At 33.2% G+C, this 22,996-nt stretch overlaps 1 protein-coding gene across 10 annotated transcripts in view; it reads right to left on the bottom strand.

The window, feature by feature from the left end:
* Nbeal1 (neurobeachin like 1) overlaps nucleotides 1–22,996 on the bottom strand; it is a 185,907-nt gene that overhangs the window by 35,988 nt on the left and 126,923 nt on the right. For all 10 annotated transcript variants that reach the window (XR_013424260.1, XM_040294730.2, XM_021735694.3 and 7 more), the window contains 8 exons: nucleotides 19,906–20,032; nucleotides 15,392–15,540; nucleotides 14,540–14,673; nucleotides 13,368–13,469; nucleotides 11,783–11,878; nucleotides 11,102–11,226; nucleotides 7,327–7,467; nucleotides 3,637–3,767 (listed from right to left, as the gene is read on the bottom strand). Coding sequence is in view for 9 of the 10 variants with exons in the window: in XM_040294730.2 (XP_040150664.2) it covers nucleotides 3,637–3,767; nucleotides 7,327–7,467; nucleotides 11,102–11,226; nucleotides 11,783–11,878; nucleotides 13,368–13,469; nucleotides 14,540–14,673; nucleotides 15,392–15,540; nucleotides 19,906–20,032 (1,005 nt within the window). In the remaining variant the exon portion in view is untranslated. The remainder of the gene's footprint in view (nucleotides 1–3,636; nucleotides 3,768–7,326; nucleotides 7,468–11,101; nucleotides 11,227–11,782; nucleotides 11,879–13,367; nucleotides 13,470–14,539; nucleotides 14,674–15,391; nucleotides 15,541–19,905; nucleotides 20,033–22,996) is intronic.

Below are 22,996 nucleotides of genomic sequence, written 5' to 3'. Positions count from 1 at the left end.
TGGAAGAGCTCTATTTGTTTTATGGAAGAATAATATATTTATATACTACTATTCTAAGTAGATATTTGCATAACAGAATTTTGCTTTTATAGTTAGAACATAGAATTTTCCTAAATATGAGGTTTTCTTGTAGGAGGAAAAGTGTTAACATAAGAGACCTTCAGAAAAAAGGCTCTTAAAATACCAGTCTTAAAATAACATTGTGCTGCCAAAGTTGGAGTGAGGTTTAAATGTCATAGAATAACAGGATACCCAGGATCTTTGGCTTTATGTTAAGACAGTCACTGTGTAGCAAATATTTTTCATTGTCCAAATTTATGGTTATTCCTCCTTTTATCTGCTAGCAGAACATTTATTCATTTGTGTATTCATCTTTCATTTCTTATCTACATTACATACCCATTCCTGGTGTGTTTTAGGGGTTGGTATATGACCTAGCTCTGGAGAACAAGGAGAGGTTATAAGAAAGGATTTCTCATTCTTAAGAAAGAACACAATGGGCCAGGTACAGTGGTGCATGACTGTAATCCCTACAGCTAGGGAGGATGATGCAGGAGGACTGCAGTTCAAAGTCCACCTCAGAAATTTAGCAAAGCCCTAAGCAACTTAGGAAGACTCTGTCTCAAAATAAGAAATAAAAAATAAAAAGACTGGGGGTGTGGCTCAGTCATTAAGTGCCTCTAGGTTCAATCTCTGGAATCACACACACACACACACACGCACACACACACATACACACACAGAAAAAAAAAAGAAAAAAGAAAGGATACAAGAGATTAACAGGCTCATTTCTTTCTAAGATATCATTGTATCTACCTATGACGCTAACACTGCTTCAGTGATTTTAACTTGTGAGAGGAACTAGACATAGACAAAGTTGAAACACTCAGAATGGCAGAGTAAAATACAGAAAGAAAACTGGCCTTGATGATATTAAGCTATCTGGAACTACTACACCTTTGGGTTTCTATTATAGAAAATACTAAAATTTCCTTGATTGTATAATTGAGTTGGTTTTATTAATATTTGCTCCTGAAGGCAGATTACCTGATATATTTGCTTTCTCCTACCCAGCTCATTTCAAACAACAAAGCAATGTACAATTAGAAATAGAGGCCATCAGGACACAGTTCTAAAGACCACAACTGAATCTGATAAATATCACGAGTTGTTGGGTTAAAAGTACCTTAAATTTTTGAACCAAATTTAGTGTGTTCAAAAGTTAACTCAAAATGGATCAAGGAGCTTGATATCAAATCAGAGACTCTGCGTCTGATAGAAGAAAAAGTTGGCTCCAATCTACATATTGAGGGGTTGGGCTCCAAATTCCTTAATAGGACACCCATAGCACAAGGGTTAATAACAAGAATCAACAAATGGGACTTACTTAAACTAAAAAGTTTTTTCTCAGCAAGAGAAACAATAAGAGAGGTAAATAGGAAGCCTACATCATGGGAACAAATTTTTACTCCTCACACTTCAGATAGAGCCCTAATATCCAGAGTATACAAAGAACTCAAAAAATTAGACAATAAGATAACAAATAACCCAATCAACAAATGGGCCAAGGACCTGAACAGACACTTCTCAGAGGAGGACATACAATCAATCAACAAGTACATGAAAAAATGCTCACCATCTCTAGCTGTCAGAGAAATGCAAATCAAAACCACCCTAAGATACCATCTCACTCCAGTAAGATTGGCAGCCACTATGAAGTCAAACAACAAGTGCTGGCGAGGATGTGGAGAAAAGGGTACATTGCTGGTGGGACTGCAAATTGGTGCGGCCAATTTGGAAAGCAGAATGGAGATTCCTGGGAAAGCTGGGAATGGAACCACCATTTGACCCTGCTATTGCCCTTCTTGGACTATTCCCTAAAGACCTTAAAAGAGCATGCTACAGGGATACTGCCACATCGATGTTCATAGCAGCACAGTTCACAATAGCTAGACTGTGGAACCAACCCAGATGCCCTTCAATAGATGAATGGATAAAAAAAAATGTGGCATTTATACACCATGGAATATTATGCAGCACTAAAAAATGACAAAATCATGGACTTTGCAGGGAAATGGATGGCACTAGAGCAGATTATGCTTAGTGAAGCTAGCCAATCCCTAAAAAACAAATACCAAATGTCTTCTTTGATATAATGAGAGCAACTATGAACAGAGCAGGGAGGAAGAGCAGGAAGAAAAGATTAACATTAAACAGAGACATGAGATGGGAGGGAAAGGGAGAGAAAAGGGAAATTGCATGGAAATGAAGGGAGACCCTCATTGCTATACAAAATTACATATAAGAGTTTGTAAGGGGAATGGGAAAATAAACAAGGAGAGAAATGAATTACAGTAGATGGGGTAGAGAGAGAAGATGTGAGGGAAGGGGAGGGGGGATAGTAGGGGATAGGAAAGGTAGCAGAATACAACAATTACTAATAGGGCATTATGTAAAATTGTGGATGTGTAACCGACGTGATTCTGCAATCTGCATTTGGGGTACAATTGGGAGTTCATAACCCACTTGAATCTAATGTATGAAATATGATATGTCAAGAGCTTTGTAATGTTGTGAACAACCAATAAAAAAAATGAAATTCCAAAAAAAAAAAATTTAGTGTGTTCATCCTCCTATCCCAGGTACTCTGGCTTTAGGAGACTCCAGTGTAATGGCTGATTGACCTTGGGATCAGACTCAGTCAACAGATGACCTGATTTTCTGAAAGTCACCAATTCAGACTGTATTACTCTCAGAATAAGATGTCCTGCCTCCAAAACCTGTTCCAGAATGCATGATCAAAATGACATTAAGCCCTCTTTCCAGCTTAACAAACTCTTCTGAGCAAGGGTCAAACAGAGAAAAAAAGAGTAACTGGTAATGACCCTTTAACACTGTGGAATTGCTCTAAAGAACACCAGTAGTTTTGTCATGTTCTTTATTTGTACTAAAAAGTAAATGTAAAACTACTGTGAAAGTGTCCAGGTATTTTAAAAGACTGGGTTTAGCTCTATGCTTGTCTACTTCAAAAATACAAATTTTCAAACAGTGTGATAAACTTAAGTCATTATTCCCAATTTGACTCCTCTCCTACGTTCTAATTAAGGAGTCTGTAAACTTTTTCAATAAGGGGTCAAATATAAATATTTTTGGTCTTGTGATATAGTCTCTGTTGCAACTACTCAAATTTACTATTAATCTCTGAAAGCAGTCATACATAGATGAAATATAAAACAATTGGCTGTGTACCAATAAAACTTTATTTGTAAAAATATGAGTTTGCTTATGGATTTGGTCCATGGACCTGTAGTTTGCTGATCCCTAGTCTAAATCCTGATCTTATCTAACTCAAAGACTCTTAGTGACAGCATATGGCCAGTTTTGCTTCTCTAGTTACAATGTATAGACAGATTTTCTTATCAGTTCAGATTTGACTCATTAATCTTAGTTCTCTATAGAACATCCCTGGAAGGGAAGACTAGTACCTGGGCATCAGTTAATCCCTGTCACTAAGTAATCTATGGATAGAATGAACCTTAAATAAGATATATGACATTGCAGACAGGTCCTGAAAGTTATTCTTCAGGTTCCACCATTGGATCTGCTAAGGTAATTTTTTAATCCTCTATTTCTTACGATTTTGATTTTCCAAAAACTCTGGAAAATAGAAGAATTCAGGAATAAGTTCTTTCACATCATATGGATTATCCATGAGAGCTTGCCAGGTAGCAGGGATGGAATGAAACTGTCGATCTGCACAGTCGAACCTGCAAGGAGAAATTAAAAATGAACAGTAAATACTGGATCAAAACAACAATAAGACATGAAACAAAACCTTTAAACTCCCTGTAGGTTTCTGAATGATTAGAGCTGCTCTTTTCTTCATCTTTTTCTTTCATATCTAAAAATGTAATTTTCTCTATTACAATTTAATCTTTCATATTTTGTTGTCAAGAGCTAAGTACTATAATTTTAACTACTACTAAAACCTTAGTAAAAGTAGTTAAAATCACACTGAAGAAAAATTTCAAGTAAATGAAACATAATTTTACGATGCTTTTTAAAAAGGCATAAATTTGGGGCTGGGGTTGTGGCTCAAGCGGTAACATGCTTGCCAGGCATGCGTGGGGCTTGCTGGGCATGCGTGGGGCACTGGATTCGATCCTCAGCACCACATCAAAATAAAATAAAGATGTTGTGTCCACCGAAAACTAAAAAATAAATATTAAAAAACTCTCTCTCTCTCAAAAAAAAAATAAGTGAAATAAAGGTACTATGTCCAACTACACTAAAAAATAAAAAAATATTTTTAAAAAGGCATAAATTTTGCTGAATAAAATGTATTGCATAAAGTAAACTTTTTAAAAAAATATTTATTTTTTAGTTGTAGTTGGACACAATACTTTTATTTTACTTATTTATTTATTTTTATGTGGTGCTGAGGATTGAACTCAGGATCTCAAACATGCCAGGCAAGCACTCTACCACTGAGCCACAACACAAGCCCTAAAGTGAACATTATTTAGATATTTGAAAATCACAGTTTAAATGTAATTTAAACACTACAGTATTAATATGTTTGGTTAATGGATTTATAGGAATGCTAACTTAATCCTTGATGTATGAATCCTCAATAGAAACTCTTCTCAAAACTAAAGGGTAAATTAGGGACACACCTCTGTGGCTGAAGCTTTTATATATTACTTGCATATACTATTAGCTTAATTTTATTTAACTTTTAATTAATTTTACTTTAGGTTTCATCACGGGTAGTTAGAGCCTATGGTAGCTGGAGGAAGTTCAAATGGTAATGCTGCAATTGTACTATGCTTTCCTTAATCATGAAAAACATAAACCCTTCTGCTTTATTTCCTTTGATATTATATACCTGGGTTTTACTTTAGTAATAATGACCTGAGTCTAAAAAGTTAAGTCCCTGATAAAAGAAAAAAAGTGACACAATGACTAACTTGGCTCTCCCTCTGTTTTTTAAATGCCTATTAATGTAAGTTTGAGAAGAATTGATCTTATGAGAACTTTGAATCTAATAACAGAAATTAGCTTATAAAGTCTAACACTGGCCTACCCACATTTAAAAAGAGGTATAAAGTTAATTGAGATAGAACTAGCATATGATTCATTCATTTTCAGTGGACAATTTGATGATTTAATTTAGTATAATCCTAGTTGGGCAACCAAAAACACAATTAATTTTAGAACATTCTCATTGCTCCAAGAAGAAACAGTGTACCTATTATGGTACAGATATGAAGTGTCCCCCAAAAGCTCATGTGTGAGTGCTGGGGATGTAGCTCAGTTGGTAGTGTGTTTGCCTTGCATGCACAAGTCCCTGGGTTCAGTCTCCATCACTGTACCCCCACCCCACCCCCCAAAAAAGCTCATGTGTGAGACAATGCAAGAAGTTAGAGGTGAAATAACTGGGTTGTAAGAACCCTAACATAATCAGTACATTAATCTAGTGACATGGATTATGGGGGTCAGGGGAACTATAGGCTTGTAGGGTGTGGCTGGAGGAGGTGGGTCACTGAGGTGGTGCCTTTGGGGTTTAGATTTTGATCTGGGTGAGCAGAGCTCTGTTTCCTGGTGCCACATTTTGAGCTGTTCTCTTCCACCATATCCTTCTACTATGCTGTTCTGTCTCACCTTGGGGCCAGAATAACAGATGCAGCCAAATGTGGACCCAGACCTCTAGAACTATGAGCCCCAAATAAACTTTTCCTCCTCATTGTTGTTCTTGTCTGGTGCTTTGGTCATGGTGGCAGAAAAGCTGACTAAAACAGTATATATTAGCATCTTTTCCCATTCACCTGATTCCCAACTTTGGCACCTACAAATCTACTTTTTGACTCCACAGATTTGTCCATTTTGTACAGTTCACATAAATTATGAAATATGTGGCCCATTGTATAGCTCTTTTTACATTTTATTTATTTTTTATTAGTTGCTCAAGACAATACAATGATCTTGACATATCATACATTCGATTCATATAGGGTATGAATTCTAATTTTTCCATATGTACAAATTGCAGGATCACATTAGTTATACATCCATGTGTATACATACAGCAATCCTAGTGTCAGTTGTATTCTGCTGCCCTCTCTATCTCTCCCTCCTCTTCCCTCCCCTCCCATCACTATTCTCTACCCATTCTGCTGTGACACTTATCTCTCTCTTTTTTTTTCTTCCCTTCCCTCTCACACCATCGTATATGTATTTTGTGAACCCAACAGCATCTTGCCAAGTTGCCAAGGCTATCCTTGTGATCCCCCTGCCTCAGCCTCCTGAATTGCTGGTATTACAGACATTCACCACTGCACCTGGCCTCTTTGTCCATTTTTAAATTGAATTGTCTATTATTTAGTTTTAAGGCTTATTTATGTATTTTAGAGCTAAATTTTAGATATAAGTCCCTTATTAGATTTTCACTTTCTTGATGGTATCCTCTGAAGTTAAAATAGAATTGATTTAAGCTCTGTAAAAATCATTCATAAAATCATAAAAAGGCTGAAATCCCATTTAAACTTCATTACATCTTATGTAGGAAAAATTAGCCACTATCATGGTAAATGTTAACACTTTAGTGACATTAAATGATCTTGAGACACAGCCTCTTCTTGAAAACCAAAGTTTAAGACAGGAATAGAAGCTACAGGATAATTGTATGAGAAACAAACTACACAAGAAAGAAAACAGTATGGGCAGTGTATATATATAGTTTCTGAATAGGTGAGGAAGACAAACCTGTAAGGAATAAAGCAACACAGAGACAAAATACACATAAGTAGGAGCGATTGGAGGATGCATTAAGTAAAAAGGATTCACAGAGAAGTTATTTTATAGGAAAACATGAAATAAAGGTAAGTTGTAATATTCACAGATAACATGCGAATACTGTGGTATCAAAGACAGTTGCTATAAGAGTCCCACATTGCTACTTCTTTCTGTTTCTTTGATATATATTCTAAAGATGATTACCTGAGCATTGGTGAGCTTTGACTCTGTAGGTAGCTTAGATTTAGCTCTAAATCAACTCTAATTCTAAATCTATGATAAATTCTTCAAAACAGTAGGATCCCCCAAAATAAACTGGGATAATAGCAAAAAAAGAATTCTCCTGAAAAGTCATTTCTATTAGTCAGTTTGAGTGAATCATTCTCAAACTGTTTGGTCATTTTATCTGAATCAAAGCCTAGTAGAGAAGAATTAAAATGATACGACCCTGTTACAGTGCACATGATTTCAAGGCATACAGTTTGACACTAACACATTTGTAAGAAAATAGCTTATTTACCCCAAGCATACCTTCCACTCTGAAGCTGGATGTGGAGGGTGGTGAATGGTTCTACACGAATGAGATAGTGCATGACCCCCGCAGAGTTGGAATAGTGAGTTCCATAATGAAATTTATCAATTGTTCCCATAGGATCCTCAAAATTTTCATATCTAAAAAAGAAACTACAGTTTTATAACCATAATAGCAAAATTATACAAGAGGATCTAAGTTAATGGGATGAAAACAGGTTTTTTTTAAAGTCATTGTTCATATGCTTCATTATCAAACTATGTATTTGTATCATCATGTCATATAAACATATGGGAAAAGTTTTATTCCTTAATACTTTCTTCCAAACAACATCACCAACATGGAATTCTGAAAACAATTTGTATTATATAATAATACTATACGTTCACTGTGGAAAATTATAAAGCAGAATTAAAATACTTCAACTATAATTCCACTCTTAAGAGATAATTACCATTAACTTGATGAATATTTGTCTCTTCTAATGTATAAGTTAATACACAGTTTTTCTTTCTGTTAGCATGGGGGATCAAATTCAGATTCTTGCACACACTAGGAAAATGTTCTACCACTGAGCTACACTTCTAGCCATGCAAATATTTTTCAACATAAAAGTGTTATACATAGTTAGAAACAGTGATGCATACCTATAATCCCAGTATTCAGAAGTCTAAGGAAGGAGGATCACAGGTTCAAGGCCAGGTTAGGGCAATTAAATGAAATCCTGTCTCAAAATAAATTTTTTAAAAAGGGCTAGGGATGTAGCTCAGTGGTACAGCCCTGCCTAGAAAGGGCACAGCCCCTGGTTTTGATCCTTAGTACTGGGGGAAAAATATGTACATAATATTTAATACATAAATCTTATATTTTAATAATCTGAATCTATTAACATCTTTCCAAATGATGTATTTTTAATTTTTTAGTTGTAGATGGACACAATACCTTTATTTTATGTATTTATTTTTATGTGGTGCTGAGAATTTAACCCAGTGCCTCACACATGCTAGCCAATCACTCTACCACTGAGCCACATCCCCAGCCCCCAAAATGATGTTTTTAATGGATAGGTGGAATTGGACTGTAAAAATGTGCCACAGATCAACTATTTCTTTACTTTTAGACATTTAGATTAGTTCCATTTTTTCTGTTATATGAAATGTGATAATAAGATATCCTTCTGTGGCCAAGTTAATGGACAAATATATGGAATACTAATAAAAAAAACTGGTAGAAAATAAAAGCTTAGTAATCCAAATGTAAAAGAAACAGGAGATGATATATAGGAAAAAAGGCTAGACAAGATTATTAGCAATGGATATACAGTGATTCTGCAAGCTTATCATTAATACATGTATAATTGATCTGAATGACGACATGTGAATTAGTGTATATAAAATATGAATAAGAATGAATAGTGGTCTGGGGTTGTGGTTTGGTGGTAGAGCGCTTGCCTAGCAGGTGTGAGGCACTGGGTTGCTAGCACCATGCTCCCCTTCCCTACCTCACTATGAATCAGCCTCCTTATATCAGCACCACATATAAATAAATGAATAAAATAAAGGTCCATCAACATCTTTAAAAAAAAAAAGGAATGAACTGTGTTTTGGAATAAACCATGAATTTTTTAAACCAACACAGTATAGTCAGTTATTTGAATCCACAGGTTCTGCATCTTCAGATTCAACCAACTGCATATTGAAAATATTAAGGAAAAAATTTTGTCTGTACTGAACATGTACAGACATTTTTCCTTGTCATTCTTTAAACAATATAATATAGCAACTATTTACAGTGTATGAGATATTATAAGTAATCTAGAGATGAGGTAAACTATATAGGAAGATGTGCAAGAAGAGTAAATGCAAATACTAAGCCATTTTATATAAGAAACAAGCATTTACAGAATTTCGTATTTGCTGGGGTCCTGGAACCAATCCCCATGGATACCAAGGGATAATTGTAATCAGTTCATCAAGTTTAGGGCAACTTACTATTCAATGGAATAAAAAATAATTTGTCAAGGTCATTTGTTCACATGCAAAAATAAGACCATCAAACTTTAGAACAAGTTGTAGCCTTGAATACCAATAAAAAAAGCTATTTATATTAAGTATTCCCTGTGGGATGTTTGTTGAAAACAAAACTTTTGGTTATTGTCCTGAAAAAAAAAAGTCTGACTAGTGACAGTGACAGAATACACAAATATACAACAAAGCTCCCTTGGTAAATCAAATAAAAACATTAAACATAATGAAGAAAATACTGGGAAAGATGGCAAAGAAAAAGTGAAAAGAAAAATTCATAGTCTACTTTCGAATTAATCTATGAGAGTTCATTGCCCTCATTAGTAGAAATCTGAAGTCATTCACAAATTTACAGGGAAAAGAAGGGACATTAATATCAAATTATTCTTTTTCTTATTAATTATTTAAAATTTATATATGACAGCGGAATGCATTATAATTATACTACACATACAGAGCACAAATTTTTTATATCTCTGGTTATATACAAAGAATATTCACACCAATTTGTATCCTCATACATGTACTTTGGATAATGATGTCCATCACATTTCATCATCCTTGCTAACCCCATTCCCCTCCCTTCCTCTCCCACCCCTCTACCCTATCTAGAGTTTGTCTATTCCTCCCATGCTCCCCTTCCCTACCCTACTATGAATCAGCCTCCTTATATCAGAGAAAACATTCAACATTTGTTTTTTGGGGATTGGCTAACTTCACTTAGTGTGATATTCTCTAACTCCATCCATTTACCTGCAAATGCTATGATTTTATTCTCTTTTATTGCTGGGTAATATTCCATTGTGTATATATGCCACATTTTTTTTTATCCATTCATCTATTGAAGGGCATCTAGGCTGGTTCCACAGTTTAGCTATTGTGAATTGTGCTGCTACAAACATTGATGTGGCTGTGCCCCTGTAGTATGCTGTTTTTTAAATCCTTTGGGTATAGACCAAGGACAGGGATAGATGAGTCAAATGGTAGTTCCATTCCCAATTTGCCAAGGAATCTGCTTTCCATACTGGCTGCACCAACTAGCAGTCCCACTAGCAGTGTATGAGTGCATCTTTTCCCCCACATCCTCACCAACACTTATTGTTGTTTGTATTCATAATAGCTGCCATTCTGACTGGAGTGAGATGAAATCTTAAGAGTAGTTTTGATTTGCATTTCTCTAATTGCTAGCAATGATGAACATTTCTTCATGATCGACCCTGTCATCTTCTATAAGCTACTTATAAAGGATAATTTGAGCTCCTGGGGTAGATCATGAATAAATAGAACTACCATAAAATTTTGCTTTTCTTAATAAAATTATTTTCTAAATTTTTACTCATTTCATTATTCTTCATTGATGTTATTTTGAATAATAGATTAGTATTAATTTTGTATTTTTTCAAAATATATCAGATGAATATTTATACATATTGTACTAGTAAGTTATGAAATCTAAAATAACTATCTGAGATAAAAAAATTTCAAAAACCTACTACACATTAGCGTATATTTACTTGAAGATGAAAAGCATTTTGGGGCAATAGCAATTTAACTGTGGTCAAGAAAGAAAATCAACAGAAATATAATTACTTGAAGAGCTATCAAAATACTTAAGAAAATTTAGTGAAGCGATTATCATACTGATTATCAAAATTAGTCATACATTAAAAACAGATGACATTTGGTTGATCTTGGAAGAAATCAATACAAATAAACAGAATTCTCCTAAAAAGGGTTATAAAACACTTACTTTTCTCTCATAGCTTTGGCATTTTTATCATTAACTACTCCAATCGGTTTAGAAAGATCTCGAAATACAGTGGGGTTATTAAGATCCAACTCTTCTGAAGTATAATCTTGTAAAATCCAAGGAAACTAAAAAAAGTCACAATTTACAACTCAGACATTCCTTACTAGAGAAGCTAATATCCCCATATTCAATATCAAATGCTTACATAAAGACAGAAAGATATAGTCTCTAAAAATACCTTTCCTTATTGCAAATACTTTAAATATTTTAAATATTCATCTTTTTTTGCACTGCTGGGAATAAAGAAAATATTCATCTTTAGTTCAACAGAGTATTTTCTATAATTCCATTGGAACATTTTCAATGAAGTAAAAGAAAATGGCTTTTACTTTTTCATTATTCTTCATATTTATGTATTTCTTGAAAATATCAGGGGAGAAAATATACATAAAAGTAACAAGGGTGTGTTTATACCTGTGTGTGAATGTGTGTATGCTTGTGTATGCTGCACTAGGAATCAAACTCAGGTGCTCAAACATACAAGGCAAGCCTTCTATCATTGAGTTATACCCCAGTCCCCAGATACGTATATTAAAAAATAAAAAAGGATCATGCATATAATTTTCTATATTATAAAATTGAAAGGTAATTTAATATTTATGACATTTTTACAAAACTTACCACAGGATATTGTGCAAGGTCATTATAGGTTCGTCCTGCTATTGTATTTATTTGAATGAGGTAGTCAAAATTTGATATTTCTCTGTTCACCCATTTCTAGACAGTATGAAAAAGAGCAATAACAGAATTATATAATCTATCTCTCTTAGAAACTGGCAAGTATTACCAACAAGACCAACGCAATCTTTTGTGAACATTATCTCTACCTACTTGATAAATGGATAAAAAGAAGCTTAAAATGGAAATAAATCAATTTTACTCACTTTTTGTTTCCTTTTAAAATATATTTCTAGGAAACAAAAACTGAACATAAATTATAATATAGTCTAAGGAGTCTTTGATAAGAATTTAGTCTTTAAATGCTTTATTTGAATATCTTAAAATTTTAAATTTTCAAAGGACCATCCTACTTGAAAACTTACACAAGTATATGTATTAAAAAAACATTATTGTGATATACTAAAACTACCCTTAATATGGTAAAACTTAATATACCATAAGCTAGTATTACTTCAACAGTATATTAAAGAAAACTACCATTATAAAGCAATTGTAGATGAGATTTTACCTATTAGGTAGAAAATTTTCTAAGGAAAGAGATAATCATTGTTTCTGATGAATTGCCTCCCTATACCTAGCCTTCTAACTACTATACACAGTGGGAGCATGCTTGAGTTTTGCTGACAGATTAGTATTAACTTTTCCATGTACCTTAAGCAAAACATATAGTGAACAGTGAGAAATAGAACACACACACACACACACACACACACACACACACACATATTTGCAATTATATATATTTACACTTAAAGAATGCCCAACTGTTTTAAATGCCAGGTTGAAGAATCAATACTTAATCAAGTATATTATATAGGCAAAAGAGAATGTACTTTATTAAGTAAAGCTTATTTCACTGGCAATAGTAACATAACTGGTATTGTATATAGCTCACAGTAAGGTATAGCACACATGAGGCCCTGGGTTCAATCTCCAGCACCAAAAATAAAGAAAAAAGAGAAAGAACTGCTGATAACTCTAGAATGAGACAAAAACTTAAGAAAGATGAATATCTGTCAGGAAAAAGAGAGCTATCCAGATTAAAAAACTTCTAACAATCCTAGAAAGCAAAAACTAACAGCTTTCCTTTGGGTTCTAGAAGTACAAATTCAAAACATATTGAGATATAAGTGGAAATATAATTCAAGAGAGCATTAATTAGCATTAGCTGGTAAAAGGGCAATTTGTTGTTTACCTTTTCCAGGGCACTTTTCCTCTTTTTCTTTTTTATTTTCTTCTTCATTCATGTACTATTTTTATTTAAAAACTAAAAGTCCATATTATTTGTTTAAAAAGACAAAGTTACTAAAGGGTATACCCATAAAATGAATGATATGGCAGCTGAAGGGATAAGAAATTGGTATATGTGAAGGAAACAAAAGAAGATTGAAAGAATTCAAAAGATCAGACTTAATGAAAGAATAATAGTTGTAATAATCAAAAGAAAATAATTGCGAGAATCAAGTTTTACTTTTAAGAAAAATTTCTGATATAAAATGAACACAGTGACTCAAAAATTCCCTACCTGTGTCAATCCTGATGCTTTGAATAATTCCTGTGGTGATCTTGTTCCATAACTATTTGGAGAATGAAGTGACAACAGCCTACTATATACTTTGTTTCTAACCTACAAAATATACCATTGTGTAGTTTAAAAACTGCTCAACAAACTTGGGTTATAGTCTTTGTAACAGCTTTATTGAGATACAATTCACCCTTTTAGTACAATCAGAGCTATGCAACTATCACCATTATCTAGCTTTAGAAAATTTTCATCACTCCCCCATCAACAGAAAACCCTTATTTATTGGTAGTTATTCCCAGTTCTGCCTCTTTATCTCCTTAACACCACAAGTCTACTTTCTTTTTTTTAATTAGTTGTTCAAAACATTACAAAGCTCTTGACATATCATATTTCATACATTTGATTCAAGTGGGTTATGAACTCCCATTTTTACCCCATATACAGATTGCAGAATCACATCGGTTACACATCCACGTTTTTACCTACTGCCATACTAGTGTCTGTTGTATTCTACTGCCTTTCCTATCCTCTACTTTCTATCTTTACGGGTTTGCTTATTCTAGACATGTCATATGAACAGTGGATTACAGCTTTAACTTCTCTACTCGAACTTCCTAGCCTACAAAATTACAAGCCAAATTAACTTCTATTCTTTTAAATTACTTGGTCTCAGATATTTTGATATAGCAACATAAAATGGCAGTTGGTAAAGTTACACTATCTAGCTTTTGCAAAAATTGTACTGTATAATGGAAAAAGCATTAGATTTGAATTAGAAAACTTGCTCAAGTCTAGCTGAAATTTAGTTCTGTGGGCTAGGGTTGTGGCTCAGCGGTAGGTCCCTTGCCTAGCATGTGCAAGGCCCTGGGTTCGATCCTCAGCACCACATAAAAATAAATAAATAAAATAAAGTGTTGTGTCCAACTACAACTAAAATAATAATAAAAAAATTAGCTTTGTTATTTCCTATCATTTTGGAAAATAGAACAATTTAGTAACTTTTATTTGTAATAAATATAATTTCTACCTTTACTGTGTAGTGAATTATTCAAAGCTATATAAAGTAATAAAATTCACTTTTGAACTTTAGTTGGACCAAAGTCCCATTAGGGCTTACTAGCTGGAAAATGACTTCAAGCTAATACTTTGGGATTGTCAGAAAGGTAGCATACCTCCTTCTTGAAATTTAGAAAATAGTTGGATTGATCAACATGAAAAATTTCAAGAGCTGATCTCCTTAAGTTGTAGCGCCGTAAGTGAATCTCACGAATTTGAGAATGAGGCCACTTGAAATCAAAACCTACTCCTGAAAATAGAAAAAAAATCTTTTTAATTACTCATACGCAGAAAGTATCTTCTTGCTCCTGTCAAGGTAGCACTTAGGGAAAAGGGATTGTCGATTATAAAACCATTTATTAAATATAAAGGATGTTTAAACTATTTCTTTTAAAACTATTTTAAAAGTTCTATAGCTCTTCTACTGCTTACCCACGAGAATAGAAAATATATTCAATATCTTAGAAACCTTTTCAATGTTGACATTTTATTCATTTAAAAAAGTTTTTAGTTATCAATGGACCTTTGTTTTATTTATTTATTTATACACACTGCTAAGAATCAAACCCAGTGCCTCAAACATGCTAGGCAAGTGCTCTACTTCTGAGCTATAAACCCAGACTTCTATGTTGGTATTGTAAAGATATAATCAGCCTTTTATTATTACATGAAGGATTAAGTACGAAATTTATAAGAGTAAGTATACTTTCAAAGGTATGATAAATTAAGATTGTCTTTTACAACTTAAGTTTATTAAAATCCCCTCAAGCTGAGTCTTTCAAAGTAAATAAAACATAAAAGCATTCTCCCTTTAACATTGAATAAATTTAAATCCATAATGAGTTACCATTTTTAATTTTACACAACAGACTACACTTTCACTGTCCCATCTTATTATATTCTTCTTATTCATGATTAAACTGGATATTTAATTATTGAACATAAATTATTTCCCCAGAACTCCTTACCATCTTCTTTTTCAATGCTGCCATCATGGAAGTAAATGTGTTGCGTAGTGATTTCTAATCTGCCAGGAATTACATCAATTATTGTAATCAATTCACAGTCTTCTGTCAACACCAATTTTTCTTTTTGATCCTGCTCTTCTTTCTCATCACTAAACATATTTAAAAAAATAAATAAATAAAAACTCCACCCATCAATTTATCCTGCTTAAATGGAAAAAAATAAACCTTATGTATATAAACATAGTGAATTACCTATAAGAAACACTCTAGTTCATATTAAATTACTTAAATATTAATTTTATTGTCCAATGATTCAATTTCATGAACAATATGCTTCACATTTTAATTTTATATGACCCATTTAAGCAAAACAGTAAATAATACAACAGGCAGAAGACAGTTAAAAATGTAGGAATAGGGCTTGGATGTGGCAAACTGGTAGAGCATTTGCCTAACATGTTTGAGGCACTGGGTAAGATCCTCAGCACCATATAAAAATAAACAAACAAATGAAATAAAGTTTTAACAATGCAGCAACGTTGGTCATGACGTCATTTTAGTTTTACTGGAGATAATATTTCTGTGTTCTGGAGCACATGAATTGACCCAGGGAATATATAAATCTGTGAATAAAAGTGCATATTATTAGTTTTTTAAATTATTTTTGTAGCTATAGATGGACAGATGCCTTTATTTTATTCGTTTATTTTCATGGGGTGCTAAGGATCGAATCCAGTGCCTTACACATGCTAGGCATGCACTCTGCCACTGGGCCAGCCCCAGCCCATTTAGTGGTGTTTTGTAGATAATTTTAAGTACTTTTTAAAAATATATTTTAGTTGTAGATGGACACAATACCTTTATTTTACTTTGACTTTTGCCCCCCCCCTCCTGGGTACTAAGGATTGAACAAGGGACTTTGAGCATGCAAAGCTAGTGCTCTTCATCTGAGCTACATCTTCAGCCTTGAGATGGGTCTTGCTATGTTGCTGAGGTTGACCTTGAACTAGTTGGGATTACAGGAATGTACTACTGTGCTCAGCATCTAATTACGATTTTTAAACTGTAAAAGAGATTGTGAGACTAATTAAAACTAGAGCATCACCATTAGAGCATCCTCCTGACAAAGGATGTAGAAATAATACAAAGAGTTATTGTTGCACACCCTTGTATTAAAGAAATGTTATCATTTATATTTGTTAGAAGGAGTAACTAGAAAGGGAGTTTCTTCCAGTTGCCTAGGTGACTTTAATTGCTGGGTAGGTAAAAAAAAAAAATGGGAAGCCCTCCTTCACAGGAGAATGTTATTCAGGAAAATCTCTCAAGCCAAGCCAAGTGTGTGTTTTTGTTTTGGTGGTACTGGGGATTGAACCACGGCCTTGCACATGACAGGCAACTGCTCTACCATTGAGCTACATTATTGGCCTAATCCAGCTGTTCTTTAGGCCTAGATTTTTTTTTTAATTGGTAGACACTGATTATACATAAAAGATACTTCATATATGTCTTGTGCCTAGGATAACAATGGCTAAGTCTAATTTTGTTTCCAATAGATTTTCATGAGAATACACTACCAGTATCACCAACTTACCTGGTAATATTACAACCCTTTATTTAAAGCTAGAGCATTAAAAAAATTGCTGGAAAGAATGTTTTCTTAAACAGTGAAATTTCAATATTTACAGTAATAAATGAAATAGTGAGTAACTTAAAAGAAAAAATAGAATGAAGGTTATTTATATTCAACAACAGAGAATGTTTTGGTTCTTCAGTTTAAAATTAATGAGTCTGACATCTAGTAAATTCATGCCAGAAGTGAGGTATTCAAACTGCTGAGAAAAAAATCTTACAAGAATTTCATATCTAATAAAATCATCCATAATTAATGAAGGCAATGGTTCTGGGACACCTAGATAATCACATGCAAAAATGTGAATTTGGACCCTGAAATCACATTATATACAAGTAAACTCAAAATCTCTGAAACTCACAATCTATGTATGTAAGAATAAAAGAACAAAGCTCTTAAACCACATGACTAAACCTGAATGACTTTAGATTAGGCAAGGGTTTACTACATATGTCACTAAAAGCCTAAGAAACCAAAGAAAACAATAAATCACTTCATCAAAATTAGACTTCTCAAACTTACTATTATGTATTAAAACAAATTCATTTAATTACCAGCCAGGATGACTACCATTTCTGTTTAACCTGGCATGTATTTCTTCTTTGTATTAAGATTTTCTATTCAGTGTGTCAGTAAAGTAATTATGAAAACAAAACAAAACAAAAAATTAGACTCTCTACAAAGGACATTATTAAGAAACTGACAGCCTAGTACAGTAGTGTGCGCTTGTAGTTCTCCTAACTACTTGGGAGGATGAGGCAGGAAGATGGCTTTAGGCCAGGAGTGGTTTGAGACCAGCTTGTGTACCATGACAAGACCCTATCTGAAAGGGGTGTGTGTGTATGTGTGTGTGTGTGTATGTGTGTGTGTGTGTGTGTAATATATATGCATGTATACTTAAAAAAAAATAAAGTGAAAGACAACCATCCAATGGAAGAAAATATTTGCAAATCATGCATCTGATAAGGGGCTTGTATCTAGCATAAATAAACAACCCTTAGAACTCAATAATAAAAAAGACAAAATAATACAATTTAAAAACTGGCAAAAGATTTGCATTGACACTTCACCAAAGAAGACATATTAGCATACAATAAACACATGAAAAAATGTTCACCAACATTAGGCATTAGGGAAATGCAAATGAGACACTATTTCAAACCACCTGAATGGCTATACTATGAAAAGGTACAAGATTTCCTTTTGGGATGATAAAAATGTTCTGTAATTAGATTGCAGAGATGGCTGCACAACCTAGTGAATATTAAGAAATAAGTGAAACATATAGTTCACAATAGTAAATTTTAGGTTAGATGAAGTATAAATTGATTTTAAAAAGGAGTCAAGAGAGGTGTGTAATCCCAGCTACTCAGGAGACTGAGGCAAAGGATCCCAAGTTTGAGACCAGCCTGGGCAACACAGTGAGACCCTGCCTCGAAGGGAAAAAACAACAAATGAAAAATAACAACAAAAAAAGCCAAAAAGTGAACACAATGACTTCCAGGGGTAACAAAAACTAAGAGAATTTGTGGCTATCAGACCTTTCTTTAAGAAATACTAAAGGAAGACCCAAGAAAATAAATGACATCAGATGGTAACTAAATACATACAACCCAAGGACACAAGACTGATGATTACATGAAAAATATAAGTCTAAAATACATAACAACAGTAACATAAAGGAGAAATTAATATATTTTATATTTATATATTAAAATTTTTGAAATATGACTTAAGGTATTTAGGTCATCAATTTCTTCTTTAAGGTGCTCTATTAAATATATATTAAATCTATACATTTAAATTGCCAAGTTTACTGGCATAAAGTTGCATTATTATTCTTTTTTAATTACTTTTATATTTGTAGCAATATCTCTTCTTTCATTTCGATACTGGCAATTTATGCTGTGTTCCCCTTATTCCTAATCAACCTGGCTAGAGGTTTATGTTTTTCTGCTCTAGATGTATTTATTTATTTTTTAATGGATACAATACCTTTATTTTATTTATTTGTTTTTTTATGTGATGCTGAGGATCAAATCCAGTGTCTCATACATGCTAGGCAAGTGCTCTACCATTGAGCACAACCCAGCCCTCTAAGCTTATTTTTAAATAAACAGGTGTTTCTTTTCTTAAAAATCTTTTTTTTATTTTCTTTTCCACCAATTTATTTTATCTATATATTTTTCTTCTGCACTTACATTTTATGTTGTATATTTCTTATTTCTTTTGGCAGTACTGGGGATCAAACCCAGAGCTCTATGCATGCTAATCAAGCACTCTGCCACTGAACTACATCCACAGCCCCTCTGCTACACATTTCTACCAAAACACAGTTTAGCTACATCTCACACACTTCATACATTGTTTTCATTTCCTTTTGGTTCAAAAAAAAATTTTAATACCTTTATTTATTTATTTTTATGTGGTGCTGATCATAGAACCCAGCACCTCTCACGTGCTAGGCAAGTGCTTTACTGTTGAACCACAACCCCAGCCCCAGTTCAGAAATATTTTAGGTTGAGTTCCAAGTGATCCAATTATAAGAAACCTAACTCTATAATCTCAGTAAGCTCAGATAATAACAGTTAATATAGTGTTAACTATTGGACGGTAGAAATACATGATTAGAGGGCTGGGGATGTGGCTCAAGTGGTGGCAAACTCGCCTGGCATGCGTGTGGCCTGGGTTCGGTCCTCAGCACCACATACAAACAAAGATGTTGTGTCTGCCGAAAACTAAAAAAAAATAAATAAATATTAAAAATTCTCTCTCTCTTTTTTAAAAAAAGAAATACATGATTAGAATTTCAAGCAAATTCAGTTTTGCAATCCCATTTCTTAGAATAAAATCATTTCAAATTCTTTCAAGTACTTATACATACATATTTATTCTTGCTGTTATGTCCTCTTCAAGAAGTTCTAATTTATCTTCTTCCATATCACTAACCTTAACTTGTTTCACTACTTCCAAAAGCAATGAATCGCTGGAAGGCTGTGAGTGTTGGACACCTGTTTAAACACAAAATATTTATTTATTTATTTATTAAATATTTATTTTTTAGTTTTAGGTGGACACAATATCTTTATTTTATTTTTATGTGATGCCCAGAATCAAACCCAATGCCTCACGCATGCTAGGTGAGCATGCTACCACGTGACCACATCCCCAGCCCCGAAACACAAAATATTTATTAAACATGAAATAAAAAATAGTATTTTGGTCCTTCTATAATTTTTTTTTCTTTTCACAATACTTTCATTTTATTTATTTATTTTTATATAGTGCTGAGGATTAAATCCAGTGCCTTGCATATGCCAGGCGAGTGCTCTACCGCTGGGCCACAACTCCAGCCCTGGTCCTTCTATAATCTCTTAATCCAATAATATGTGTTATAGGAAAGTACTTTGATTTAGAATATGATATTTGATGATGATTATAAAATTATTATTATTAAAAAAGTGGCAAAAGGAATAAATGTTTTAAAAATACAGTAGCTCTTATGATTTGATTCACAAATAGGTCAAGTACTCTAATATGTACAAAGAACCAATTTTATGTAGATGACTGACACTACTCCATTAACCATACCTTAATTCTAAAGCATGTCAGTGATTAAGTAAAAAAACAATCACTCTTACTATATTAATGTAATAGAACTATTTTATTACACATTTACACTAAAGAAATACTAAGAAATTATTAAAACTTGAAGTGTTACTTTCTGGAGCACATGGGATTTAATAGATAAATCTCTCTTTCTCTCTCTCACATACACACACACACACACACACACACACACACATATTCATACATATATAGGAAAGTTATATCACTGTCGACAGTCTTATCCTTTTAAAATAAATCCCGGGAGTTATCCCGAAGGAATATTCATTTTCCTTCAGACTTGAAGTGATCATTAAGAAGCACCAGTCTTGTCCTTTTACACACACAGTAAGTATAACATATTTTATAAACTAAACATTTTGTAGGAAGGCAGGGCTAGTATACCGTAAGAACATGAGCTGTGAGATGGTACATCTACATTCAAATTCTGATCTGCCATTTATAGCCTTATGACTCCTCTGACTCTGTGTTTTCTTAAATGTGAAATGAAGAATGCATCATAGGGTTGTTATAAATATGAATGTTAGTACATATAAAATACTTGGTACGCATTAAATATAAAATAAGATAGCTATTATTACATTTATCTCTTAACAATCTGATTACATGAAGAGAACAGTAATAACAAATTATATACATACATTCATTATATAAATATATATATAATTATATACATATATAATTTAAAGGTAGGAGTGAAAAAGTTATGTATTTAAGTATAAATAAAGATATTCTATTTATGTAAAATTAAAATAATTCATACTAACATAACATTGCAAATAACAAATAATAAAACACTATAAAGGATGATAAATTCCCTCTTCTCAAGTGGTATTATTTCTCAGAGAGACAAAATGCATCAACCTAATGTGGAGTTGCATTTTTCTGGGTAAATCTGCTTTGATCACACCTTTTACTACATGGTACATAATCTTCCTAGAATACGTTTATAACTATTTCTACTGTATACATTTTTTCATGAAATGTAATATATGTTAAAATTTCCAATAAAAACAAAACAAACACAAGGTCGAGACAGTCTGATACAAACAGAGAACTGATCTTATGTAGATAAATGACACTATTTCATTAGGAGCATAAATTGAAAATCTGACGAAATACTGGTAGAGGAAGTACAGCAAGGAGGCCAGTTGGGAAACTTATACAAAAGGGAATGACGGGCTGGGGATGTGGCTCACGCGGTAGCGTGCTTGCCTGGCATGCATGCGGCCCGGGTTCGATCCTCAGCACCACATACAAACAGAGATGTTGTGTCCGCCGAGAACTAAAATAAATAAATAAATAAATTTTCTCTCTCTCTCTCTCTCTCTCTCTCTCCTCTCTTAAAAAAAAAACAAAACAAAAGGGAATGAAACTAGGAAAAACATTCAAAGATATATAAGAGCTATAATCTATGAATAAGGTACCTAAAGAGCTATTATATGCAGAGGATTAAGACAGATGCAAATAGATTCACAGAGAACATTAATTATTTTAATTTGAATAACTAATATATGGAGACACTGATAACTTGTTACAAGACAGAAGAGAAACAGGCTCTAGGAGAAGGAATATACAAATGAATAAAGAAAATTTGGTTTTAGATGTCATATGGAAGCTGTGGAAGAGGTATCTTCATAGGCATTTAGAAACACTATACTGCACAGATGGTATGACACTACATTGTGTACAACCATAAAAATAAAAAGTTGTGCTGCAATTGTGTACAATGAATCAAAATGCATATAAAAATAAATAACTAAAATAAAGTTATTGTGTTCATCTACAACTAAAAAAAAGATGAAAAGTAAAGGGTAAGCAGCACAGCTAAGAAGGGAATATACTTACAGAGGAGGATAACTACTAAATATTTCAGAGAAAATAGAAGCAATGTAAGGACTAAAAATGTGAACTTGGCAATCAGAAAAGGGCAAATCTAAAAGTAGGCCCAAATCTTCATCATGTCGGATTAGGCCCCAATTTCCTTAACAAGACTCCTATAGCACAAGAAATAAAATCAAGAATTAATAAATGGGATGGACTCAAACTAAAAATCTTCTTCTCAGCAAAAGAAACAATCAATGAGGTGAACAGAGAGCCTACACTTTGGGAGGAAATTTTTGCCACACACATGTCAAATAGAGCACTAACCTCCAGGATATGTAAATAACCCAAAATACAAAAAACATAATACCAAAAAAGCAAACAACCCAATCAATAAATGGGCTAAGGAGCTGAGCATATACTTCTTAGAAGATATACATTCGACGAACAAATATATGAAAAAATGTTTAACATCTCTAGCAAATAGAGAAATGCAAATCAAAACTACTCTAAGATTTTATCTC

This window comes from Ictidomys tridecemlineatus, chromosome 7, assembly GCF_052094955.1.
Source record: "Ictidomys tridecemlineatus isolate mIctTri1 chromosome 7, mIctTri1.hap1, whole genome shotgun sequence".
NCBI lineage: Eukaryota > Metazoa > Chordata > Mammalia > Rodentia > Sciuridae > Ictidomys > Ictidomys tridecemlineatus.
The sequence above is the reverse complement of the archived record's forward strand: the minus strand, read 5'-3'. Positions and strand labels throughout refer to the sequence as shown.